This window comes from Chelonia mydas, chromosome 5 (genome assembly GCF_015237465.2).
Source record: "Chelonia mydas isolate rCheMyd1 chromosome 5, rCheMyd1.pri.v2, whole genome shotgun sequence".
In the NCBI taxonomy this organism is placed as follows: Eukaryota; Metazoa; Chordata; order Testudines; family Cheloniidae; genus Chelonia; species Chelonia mydas.
The window spans coordinates 86922903-86935490 of NC_051245.2; the positions used below are offsets into that span (position 1 = coordinate 86922903).

Below are 12588 nucleotides of genomic sequence, written 5' to 3' on the forward strand. Positions count from 1 at the left end.
ACCAGTACAAAAGCTTGAGAACCACTGAACTACTCTGTTTCCTCATTTTTATATTTAGAGTCAAATCTTGCTTTACTCGTCTGTGTAATTCCATTAAAATGAGGGGAACTATTTCACTGAGTATGATCTGGCTCTTTATGGCAATGCTTTCGTAAGTGTGGCCATGCACACAGCAGTGCAATGTTTTTTAAATGTATAAATAACATAACCACAGTTTTGACTCCTTAATTTCTATGGGGTAGAAGCGATTGAGTGTGACCTGTTGTAAATCCACCCGGTTCGGGTTGAAGTTGCTGTACTTGTTTCTGGAATACCCCATTCCTAAGAGCATCCAAGTTAAGCACAACTGTTAAAAAGAGATGGTAAACTAGTGTCTCAGCTATGACCCGAAACGTAGTGACCTGAAGCGTGCTGGGGGATGCAAACAGATCAGAGAGCTGACAAACTCAGATCAAGTATTGTGCCGAGCTCATAGGCGGGGGAGTAGGTGTGTATGTGTGAGAGACAGTAAGGCGGGGGGGCGGGGGGTAACTCTAAAATAATAGGTTTCAGAGTAGCAGCTGTGTTAGTCTGTATCTGCAAAAAGAACAGGAGGACTTGTGACACCTTAGAGACTAACAAATTTATTTGAGCATAAGCTTTCATGAGCATCCGATGAAGTGAGCTGTAGCCCACAAAAGCTTATGCTCAAATAAATGTTAGTCTCTAAGGTGCCACAAGTACTCCTGTTCTTTCTAAAATAATAGTGATGTTTTGCCTAAATATAGCACGTTTCCTCCCATCCAGCTAGTCCTGCTCAGCTCCTTCCCGCCTACGCTCCCCATGCTCGCTACTCCCCTCCAGGCCCCACGTGCCAGCTTTTCTCCGTTTTTCTTTCCCACCGCCCCCAGGTATCCGACCCCAACGCAGCCCTTCCCTATAGCCCTACCCCATGCGCGCACGCGCGTTAGTGCGGGGCAGGAGGCGTCGTAACGTCACTCCAGCGCAGGCGTCCCAGGAGGCGCGAAATTTCCAAACCGGCGGCGCGGCGCGGCGCGAGCCCGGAGGCCACGGGGTAGGGGTAGTAGTAGGAGGAGGAGGAGGAGGAGGGGGCGGGGCTTGGGGAAGGTCCGGGGTCATTTTCCATTATCGGGGCCGAGGGGGGGGCCGTGTCCCCCAGGCGCCAAGGGGGAGGCCGAAATTGCCCCCCAGCGCCGGGCGGTGAGGTCAGAGGCTGCTCTGCGGCCGCCGGGAGGGGGGGCGGTGCGGTGCCGTGCCCCTGCCTTCCGCTCCGGGCGGGCCCGGTCGCGGGGGACGGGTGTGGGTCCCTTCCGCGGTGGCTCCGGTCCGGGGCGCTGCGAGGCCCTGCTGCTGCTGCCGCTGCCGCCGCCTCGCTCTCGGGCTCCCTCCCCCCCGCCCCCCGCTGGGGTCGGGACCCTGCGCTGGCACCCGCCCCTCGCTCCGGGCAGCGCCCAGGCCTGAGGGCGCCGGCACGGGCGGAGGTGAGAACAGGGTGTTCTTCAGCTGATCCCGGCTTGGTCCCTTTGCGCTGGTGAGAAGCGTTTCCCCTGTAGGGTGACCAGATGTCCCGATTTTTTAGGGGCAGTCCCGATTTTGGGGTCTTTTTCTTATATAAGCTCCTATTTACCCTCCATCCTGATCTTTTCACATTTGCTGTCTGGTCACCCTATTCCCCTGGGTGTGTGGCAGCCCAGAGCAGGGGCAGGGTCTCTGCAGCGCCAAGCGGGGCACCTGGGGCTGCTTCTGCCTAGCTTGAAACTAACTAGGTTAACAAAAAGAAAAGGAGTACTTGTGGCACCTTAGAGACTAACCAATTTATTTGAGCATAAGCTTTCGTGAGCTACAGCTCACTTCATCGGATGATGCCTGTTTAAACTGTACACAGCAGCTTGCTGAGGCCCTAACACTCAATGGGAATCACATCTCTAAATCCCTTGCAGCTTTTGGAAAACGGGGGGTGGGTTTAACTTTGCCAGGATTTACTCAGTTCCTAATAATATTTTGCATTTCTTGGGCATCTTCCACTTGACCACAACAAAGCTCTTTATAAACGTCAGTGAATTAAACCTCACACTTTGCCTGTAAGGTAGGGAAGCCATTACAGAACAAATTCATTCCTGTTACTACTAAAGACCGTATAGCAGTATCAGGGCTGTATTTGGTTCTGTATTTGTAACGTTTTGCGTAAGGTGTATGGAAAGGGTTTATACTGTGACTCTTCTCATGGTACTTTGCCATAAATTCATATTCATTAATGTAGATTGCTCGCCATACAGCATTGCTAGCTTCTCCTTGCTACATTGCTGTTGTGTTTCGTCCTTGTTCTGCAGCTGAGAGAAGATAGTTAAGTCAGCTTGCCCTGGTTATTTTTGAACTTTTTTGAGAAAGCCAACAAGATTGTCAATTACTGTCAAACATGGGGGTGACTTTTGTGATTCTGACATGTATATACTAGGAACTGCAAGGAGACAACATATGTAAATATTCATTTCACATAGGTCACAACCATCAGAAAACAACTGGTCTGTTTCTGTCAGTTACTAACAAAGTCTGGATTTGAATTCACAATACAGTGGTGAAAGTCTCTGTATCTGTTACCAGTGGCCCTAACCATCCAGTCTCAGGTTAGGATGTCAAGTGGGAATCATAAAGTCACTTTACAGTTTATAGCAAATGGCTTTAGGCCTCATGCCAACAGCATACAATTTTAGCATACAAATACACATCCAAAAGATCTACTGAGAGGAGAACAAATAACTTGCAACTTTGTTATACCTGGTCTCGAACAATCTGAACCCAACTTTTGCACGGTGTAAGCCAACATTTTGAGACTTCTGTGCTCTAGGGCAGAAACTGTCAATGTGCATCTTTTGCCACAGTTTATCTAGTCTTTTTTTCAAACTGAAATTATTTATATTACTGTTGCGCCTAGGAACCCTAGTCATGGACCAGGACCCCACTGAATTAGGCGCTGAACACAGAACAACCACAAATGGTGCCTGCTCCAAGGAGTTTACAATCTGAAGTATAAGACAAAAGACAGGCAGAGGAGTATACGGAAATGATATAGTACAGTGGTTCTCAAACTTTTTTACTTGTGACCTCTTTCACAGAGCAAGCCTCTGAGTCTGACCCTCCCTTGTAAATTAAAAACACATTTTTATATATTTAATGCCATTATAAATGCTGGAGGCAAAGCGGGGTTTGGGGTGGAGGCTGACAGCTCGCGACCCCCACACGTAATAGCCTCGTGACCCCCTGAGGGGTCCCGACCACCAGTTTGAGAACCCGTGATATAGTATTTATCAGCATAATAGGCAGTGGTCATAACAAACCAGCAGCCTAACTGTTATCAAATATATTGCAGTCATCATGACAAAGGAGAGTTTTGAAGAGGGATTTGAAAGTGGATAATGAGGTAGTTTTGCAGATGTTTATGGGGAAGGCCTCCCAAGCATGAGGGATAGAATGGGAAAGCAGAAATAAAACTAAACAAGTGGACTTACTAACATCATGAGCCGAGGGGAGGTGAGTGCTGGCAGCTCAACAGCAAATGAGAGATGATTGGTAGTGTGGGGATTAACTGTGAAGGGCATTGAAAGTGAATACAAGCAGTTTATTGCATCAAACATAGAGAAGTGGGAGCTAATGGAGGGATACAAATAGAGGGAAAAGAAATTTCAGGAGAAGCAGCCAAGTTTGTCTGAGGTTTTTACTCACAATTGTAGATGGGATTTCAAAAATCCACCTTCCAGAAAACTTGAAAAATAGGTAGCAAGCAAACATAATACCATTCCCTCTCTTCTTTACTGATGATGATTCAGACCTTCTCTATTGTTCCATCCACTTCAGAAATGCCTGAATTTTTTTTTTTTGAAGCTTTCCTACCTGTGACTGTTAAGACCTTGTTTTATAGGGGATCAATTTTCTGTGTACTTTTTAACCCACATTTTGCTTTTCTTATGTTAGGGTTGCCACCTTCCTATCTTTGTGGGATGACACGGTTTGTGCCACAACATTATGGTGACAGGTCCTATTTCAGATAAATTTGGGACACTTTAAAAATAGTGACAGGCCCATGAAAATCATTGTCTTGTAAATTTTGGGATAGACAACAAGCTCTCTTCTCTGCTCCTGTCTTTCATCTTATCTTTTTAGTTATTTTTTTTCTTCCTTCCTGCTGTCTCATCTCTCCCCATCCATCTTTAGATAATGTATGGGCTGATATTTCTTCACCATTGCCATCTTTTGGATAGAAATAGATCTCTTAAATTCTTGCCCTCTAGTGGTTCTTTTGTAAAGTGGCTATAAACCCTAATACTATCTACCCCCAGTGGAGATTTTCCTAGTGACAGTCTTGTGATTTGGGAAAAGAAAATCAAGATTTCTATTTCCCATGTTGCACATATGTTTTATGTCTGTATGTACATGGCCACTGATTGTTACATACTATTTTTCTTTGTGTTTCATCTCTGTTCCTTCTGTTCTTTTTCATTATTCTATGTTGTCTCTGATTTTCTCTTATTCTATAATATCGTTCCTTTTCCCTAAGTGTGTTTTTAGTATTTCCGTACAATTGTAGAGTTGTTATGTTTATGGCTGAGTATTCATTTTAGAAGATGGCATGTCTGATTTGTAGCTCTAGCAATAGTTTTTCTTACACTGAAATAATTATATAGCACATATTATCTTCAGAGTGTTTTATAAGCAACTCTTCAGAGGAATGTTTAATATAGAAGGTGGGAATATCATTTGCATTTTATATTTGTGCTGAAGTAGTACTGAAGGTGAATGGAAAAGAAAGAGAGGTTTTTCATTATTGGGCTTCAGTGATCCCCAGGAATACAAATAGAGTAGCAGTATAGAGAGTATATAAATGTACTAAGGAATAGCTGTGGAAAGAGAGAAGTCTCTATTAATTCAACATTGCTTAAGATTTAAACCTTCTGATGTCAGGGCTTTCTGAGTTAAGGCTCCTCTGATAAACTTAAAGCATGGTTCTACATTGAAAAGTGGCATTGTAAAAATGTATAATGCCGAGATTCCAACCCTCCCTAATTTTCCATAATCCTATGTCATTTTGTGCACATTGTGGCTGAGAAAAGTATGAAGTTCCTGCCCATCACTGTAGATGAACTTCTTACTGACATCTAATATTTTTTGACCAGAGCATGGAGCTCATCATCTGTCAGAAGCTGTGTGATGTATAGATCTATAAGATAATGAAACATGTAAGCACATGCTGGCTGTTGCTTGGTCTGTGTCTGACTCAGCTCATCCAGCAGTGGGAACTACTCACCATGTTCTTCTGGACTGAAGCAGCAAAATTGGAAGTTCATTCTTGGGGCACCAGGTGCAAAGTTACGACTGTCAGTCTACATTGTCTTCCTTTGCAGCAAAATAAAAACCAACACAGATGCTGATAAGTCTTGTGCTGAGGTGACAAGCCACAAAACCAGACCATAAGCGACAACCTAGTGAAAGTCAAGATGGGCCATGCAGAGCTGAAATCAGCTATATTAGCAACAATCAAAAATTGAACCTGGAGTAGTAGCGACCCACAGCCAGTTATCAAAGTCGAAACTGGGCATTGCAGCAAAACAAAGATTATCTCAAAAGCATTGCGACTGCAAGCATACAGATTAGGTTGCTGATGCCAAGCATGACAAAGCAACTGAACTGACATCGGATGCCATTCCTGTGCCAAAAACAAGCTGCAGAACTAGGCGTTGAAAGTTGTGACCGTATAAGACACTTGATGATTTCTTCACAAGTGAAACCTTGCCTGTTCTTAGACTATACAATCATGATCTTTGACAAGCTGAACGCTGCAAAAAGAGGAGTCGCTGATTCTCACACTCAGATGTCACTTATTCAGTCTTCTGCAGTGATTTCTGTATCTGCTGAAGGATTATTCACAGCAAGACACACTACAGGAGCGGTTTGCTTGGTGTCAGATCAATGACATGTCATCTGTTCCAGTGTGCACCAGTTGTGATGAACAATGGCATACCACGTCACAGATAACGGAAGCCTATGGCAAAACAGCATACAATGCTCTAGCTCAGGTAATGAAAGTGATCTTCAAAGAAACTCTGATACAGAATTTTGTATTCTGCGCGGGAAACAAACTGAGTTCAGAACAAATCTTCGTGATAAAGGTTTGGAATCACTGACGATCACTAAAGTGGACTCACTTAGTCAACCCTGCCACTTGAGAAATCCGGCAAAGTATTCTTGCGAAAGACCAAGCAAGGAAACCTGCTTGCAAAGCAGTGAGGATGTGGCCAATATCGTGATCAGACCTGGTCTGGCTACTGATGTTACTAAATAAAATGTTACCTCAGTTTGTACCACTGTTGTTACTATAATGTTCACAGAAGTGCATCTAAAATGCACTGCAAGCATTTAAAGCACTACCCCAGGCCCCCTGTATTTTTGTTTAGCATCGCACCTTTGAGAGTTGCCACTAATCCAAGCAACCTCCCTAATTTCCCCCCTAATTTTTTTTCATAAATATCCCTAAAAGTCTGAGCAAGGTCGGTATCTCTGATAATGGACTTCCATTTTCAGCATGTCTCATTGGTTTTCAATTATGATGTAGTTGGAATAATAGAGACTTGGTGGGATAACTCACATGACTGGAGTACTGTCATGGATGGATATAAACTGTTCAGGAAGGACAGGCAGGGCAGAAAAGGTGGGGGAGTTGCACTGTATGTAAGGGAGCAGTATGACTGCTCTGAGCTCAAGTATGAAACTGCAGAAAAACCTGTGTGTCTCTGGATTAAGTTTAGAAGTGTGAGCAACAAGGGTGATGTCGTGGTGGGAGTCTGCTATAGACCACCGGACCAGGGGGATGAAGTGGACGAGGCTTTCTTCCAGCAACTCACGGAAGTTACTAGATCACAGGCCCTGGTTCTCATGAGAGACTTCAGTCACCCTGATATCTGCTGGGAGAGCAATACAGCGGTGGACAGACAATCCAAGAAGTTTTTGGAAAGGGTAGGGGACAATTTCCTGGTGCAAGTGCTGGAGGAATCAACTAGGGGCAGAGCTCTTGACCTGCTGCTCACAAACCAGGAAGAATTAGTAGGGGAAGCTAACGTGGATGGGAACCTGGGAGGCAGTGACCATGATATGGTTGAGTTCAGGATCCTGACACAGGGAAGAAAGGAGAGCAACAGAATATGGACCCAGGACTTCAGAAAAGCAGACTTTGACTCCCTCAGGGAACTGATGGGCAGGATCCCCTGGGAGAATAACATGAGGGGGAAAGGAGTCCAGGAGAGCTGGCTGTATTTTAAAGAATATTTATTGAGGTTACAGGGACAAACCATCCCGATGTGTAGAAAGAATAGTAAATATGGCAGGCGACCAGCTTGGCTTAACAGTGAAATCCTTGCTGATCTTGAACACAAAAAAGAAGCTTACAAGAAGTGGAAGATTGGACAAATGACCAGGGAAGAGTATAAAAATGTTGCTCGGGGATGCAGGAGTGAAATCAGGAAGGCCAAATCACACCTGGAGTTGCAGCTAGCAAGAGATGTTAAGAGTAACAAGAAGGGTTTCTTCACGTATGTTAGCAACAAGAAAAAAGTCAAGGGAAGTGTGGGCCCCTTACTGAATGAGGGAGGCAACCTAGTGACAGAGGATGTGGAAAAAGCTAATGTACTCAGTGCTTTTTTTGTCTCTGTCTTCACGAACAAGGTCAGCTCCCAGACTACTGCACTGGGCAGCACAGCATGGGGAGGAGGTGACCAGCCCTCTGTGGAGAAAGAAGTGGTTCAGGACTATTTAGAAAAGCTGGACGAGCACAAGTCCATGGGGCCGGATGCGCTGCATCTGAGAGTGCTAAAGGAGTTGGCGGATGTGATTGCAGAGCCATTGGCCATTATCTTTGAAAACTCGTGGGGACCTAGGGAAGTCCTGGACGACTGGAAAAAGGCTAATGTAGTGCCCATCTTTAAAAAAGGGAAGAAGGAGGATCCTGGGAACTACAGGCTAGTTAGCCTCACCTCAGTCCCTGGAAAAATCATGGAACAGGTTCTCAAGGAATCAATTCTGAAGCACTTAGAGGAAAGGAAAGTGATCAGGAACAGTCAGCATGGATTCACCAAGGGCAAGTCATGCCAGACTAATCTAATTGACTTCTATGACGAGATAACTGGCTTTGTGGATGCAGGGAAAGCGGTGGACGTGTTGTTCCTTGACTTTAGCAAAGCTTTTGACACGGTCTCCCACAGTATTCTTGCCAGCACTTAAAGAAGTGTGGGCTGGATGAATGGACTATAAGGTGGATAGAAAGCTGGCTAGAAAGTTGTCAACGGGTAGTGATCAATGGCTCCATGTCTAGTTGGCAGCTGGTATCAAGTGGAGTGCCCCAAGGGTCAGTCCTCGGGCCGGTTTTGTTCAGTATCTTCATAAATGATCTGGAGGATGGTGTGGATTGCACCCTCAGCAAGTTTGCAGATGACACTAAACTGGGAGGAGTGGTAGATACGCTGGAGGGTAGGGATAGGATACAGAGGGACCTAGACAAATTAGAGGATTGGGCCAAAAGAAATCTGATGAGGTTCAACAAGGACAAGTGCAGAGTCCTGCACTTAGTACGGAAGACCCCATGCACCGCTACAGACTAGGGACCGAATGGCTCGGCAGCAGTTCTGCAGAAAAGGACCTAGGGGTTACAGTGGACGAGAAGCTGGATATGAGTCAACAGTGTGCCCTTGTTGCCAAGAAGGCCAATGGCATTTTGGGATGTATAAGTAGGGGCATAGCGAGCAGATCGAGGGACGTGATCGTTCCCCTCTATTCGACACTGGTGAGGCCTCATCTGGAGTACTGTGTCCAGTTTTGGGCCCCACACTACAAGAAGGATGTGGAAAAATTGGAGAGAGTCCAGCGGAGGGCAACAAAATGATTAGGGGACTGGAACGCATGACTTATGAGGAGAGGCTGAGGGAACTGGGATTGTTTAGTCTGCGGAAGAGAAGAATGAGGGGGGATTTGATAGCTGCTTTCAACTACCTGAAAGGGGGTTCCAAAGAGGATGGAGCTAGGCTGTTCTCAGTGGTGGCAGATGACAGAACAAGAAGCAATGGTCTCAAGTTGCAGTGGGGGAGGTTTAGGTTGGATATTAGGAAAAACTCTTTCACTAGGAGGGTGGTGAAACACTGGAATGCGTTACCTAGGGAGGTGGTGGAATCTCCTTCCTTAGATATTTTTAAGGTCAGGCTTGACAAAGCCCTGGCGGGGATGATTTAGTTGGGGATTGGTCCTGCTTTGAGCAGGGGGTTGGACTAGATGACCTCCTGAGGTCCCTTCCAACCCTGATATTCTATGATATCAAATTTGTTCCATTTTCAAGAAACAAGATTTTTTTCCAACTGCCAGCCTCACAAACTCTTCCTTGGCTTTGGCAGTTAAACTGTGTTCTTTCCGTCTTGTGCATCAGCACCAGTAATATGTTTTCTGTAGATAAAATTATGCCCTCAGCTACACCTGTACAACCACTTTAGTCATAAGTAGATTGCACAGGTGCACAGTTGCATGGGTATATCTGAATTTGGCTTTCAGAGTCATTATTAACGATGGATCCATAATATGGAAAGAATGATGTTATGGGGCTTATTCCATCACCCACTTACTTCCCTGGTCCTTCTCGCATGAACAGAGAGCAACAGTACCCGAAGTCCAAACTTGCAAACAATTCAATGTTTATTGGGGTGAACTTCCAGTAAGCAAGATTCCAGTTTCCTTCCTTAGTGTCCCCCTTCCCAGCTCTGACACCACAGAGGCTTACCTGTGTCCCTGTTCCCATTCCCCCCCTTACCAAAACATGATTCCAATTTCCCCACCCCCATTCCCTGTTCCCATTCCCCCCCTTAGTTCCTGATTGACTGCAGACTATATAGTAAAACTTGTGTTCTGCTTAGCCATACCTTAACCAATCATTTTACTAAAATATAACTAAGCAATCCTAACCTATTGTAACATGATTATTTAACCAATTATATCCCACCACCTTAATTGGTTTACACCCAGCAAAATTAATTATACAGCAGACAGAAACAATCACAGAACCAGACAGAGCTTATACAGACAATCAATAGGGAAATGGGGACTACAGTGATAGAACAATAAAGAAATGAGGATTTCACATCCCAGCTATTGATAAGTGAGTTCTTGCCCGACAGGATGCTATCAAACTAAGTTTCCTTTTACATCTTCTAGGCACTTCCCTTTCTCTGGAGGCAATAGGCATTATCGGGACAGGATTGTATTCCTAACAGCCCAATAGCACCTTATTTCAATGTGACTAGTTTGGAATGTGAGGATGTGACCGTTCGCTTCCCAGCTTATGGCTGCCTCTGCTGCTTAGCCAAAGGCCTTAGTCTAAGAACAGGGCCTCAGACTATCACGATAAGAGAAGGCCCTTACACTGGCAGACAGTGATTTTGATTTTCTTTTATACCTCTATAACTAGCTAAATGATAAGAATACACCTAAATTCTTAGATTATAGGCCTTTACAGACAGGCCTGAATATCTATATCCTAACAAGCCCAGACTGACTGTCAGAGCTCAGAGTTTGTGGGCTCTCAGTTAGGGGGAAAAAATCTTTTGACTTGCAAATATAGCAAATTTGATATGACATCATTGAGACACAATGAACATGGAGCTCTGCAATGCCATTTTTAGTTACTTACAGTACAAGTTCACATTATGTGTTATGTAGCATCTAGGGATGGTCAAGCACTGGGATCCCATTGTGCTAGGTGTGGTACACCTACAAAAGAAAAGGATGGTCCCTACCCCAAAGAGCTTCCTAAGTATTATGGTTTGTTTCATGAACACAAATGATTGGGGAATGTAAAGTAACAATAATCATCCTTTGCATTTCTATGGTGGTTTCTATCTGTAGAGTTCGAAGCATTTTACAGACAATAAATTGAGCTTCATCAGATCCTTATGAGATTAATATGTATTGTCCCAATTTTATAGGATGAAAATCAGGTACAAGAAGATTACGTGATTGGTCCAGCATCACACAGGAGGTCTGTGTCAGTGCTGGGAATCAGACTCAAGTCTTCTGACTCCCAGATTTTAACTGCAAAACTATCATTCTTCCCTACTTCAGGAGCTACTAGACAGGTTTATTTTCCAAATCTAGATTAAATGTGACTGTATTGAAATATTCAAAACACTGTGATTAAATTTATCATGTTATACAGCTAAATTGACATATGAGAGACCCCAGTTTTCTTGGAGCAAGAGACATACCACTAGCAAATACTTCACATACTATATATCAAAAGTTCTCATCTGTCATCAACTGACGTAAATTCATGAGGAATTCTCTTCCATTAGAATATGAGAGCTACAGTAACTCCTCGCTTAACGTTGTAGTTATGTTCCTGAAAATTCTTCTGTAAGTGAAATGATTTTAAGTGAATCCAATTTCCCCATAAGAATTAATGTAAATCTTATCTAAATTTAATTAATTTAATTTATTAAATAAATTATATTAAATTAAATTATATAATATAATTTATATTAAAGTAATTACATATAATACAGTATAATAAACAAATATAATAATTTATTATAATAAGTTAAATAATTTATTTAATATAATTTATTAATGGAATTAATTTAAATCTTATCTAAATTTAATTGCAATAATCTGTGTAAATTGTAATAGTATAGTAAATTTAATTGTATAGTCTGTGTAACTAGCTGGAATCTTTCTCTGTAAAGGTATTCTTTTAAGAAACCCAAAGAAAACACATCTTGTCTAATTCAGAAGAATTAATGGACAGTTACAAATTCCTAGGGAATGGTATTAAATTTGTAAATGAACACATGGTGTTCTAAACTTAAAACAAAAAGTTGCTCTCGATGCCATATAATCTTTTTATTCTGCAGCAGAAATAACCTTTGTTGCTTGTGGATTTAGTGTTCTAAATGAACCTTTACTAAGAAGATCTTATTCTGTGTATGTGTAGATGGAGGGGAAAATACCTGAGACTCCTTTGCAAGATGCTCTTACAGCAGTGTGCTGCTAGTGGAGCATGATTTCATTTGACAATATGCTTCACGTTGTATATTAATTACATTAATTCATCCCAGTTTTTCACCATAGTCTGAAGTAGCCAGTAGAGACATTGGTACAAGCATACCCCTTTTTCACCTAGATTCATTGTGACTGACTTTGTGGGCTCTTACTGGAATTTCTGTAAAAAGTTTTATCTCTTCCCCAGTCTACTGTATTATCATTTTCTATATTGCTGAAAGTCTAGAATTCAGCATGTTGTCCTTCACCATTGTAAGTAGTCTCCTGTATCAAGCCTGAGTTACCTAAGTTGAGTGACACATTCTTCCCTGAGCAAGTCCTTGGGAGGCTTTGCGGCTTAGTGGATAGACTGGGACTCAGGAGACCAGGGTTCTATTCCTAGCTCTGCCACTGGTCTCCTGGATGACCTTGGGCAAGTCTCTATGCCTCAGCCTCCTCACATGCATGGTGATACCTACCTCCTTTGTAAAGCACTTTGAGATCTACTAATGAAAAACATGATATAAGAGC

General features: G+C 43.2%; 1 protein-coding gene across 7 annotated transcripts in view; it reads left to right on the forward strand.

The window, feature by feature from the left end:
• The first annotated feature begins 896 nt into the window (after positions 1 to 896).
• The window catches only part of FANCC (FA complementation group C), a 153267-nt gene continuing 141575 nt past the window's right edge, over positions 897 to 12588 (forward strand). The window contains exons 1-2 of one of the 7 annotated variants that reach the window (XM_043547099.1): positions 1295 to 1370; positions 1405 to 1481. Coding sequence is in view for 2 of the 7 variants with exons in the window: in XM_043547096.1 (XP_043403031.1) it covers positions 932 to 1054 (123 nt within the window). In the remaining 5 variants the exon portion in view is untranslated. Of the gene's footprint in view, positions 1055 to 1294; positions 1371 to 1404; positions 1482 to 1510; positions 1532 to 12588 lie in introns of those variants that run through there. The other 6 variants (XM_043547100.1, XM_043547096.1, XM_037901717.2 and 3 more) reach the window with 6 other exon arrangements.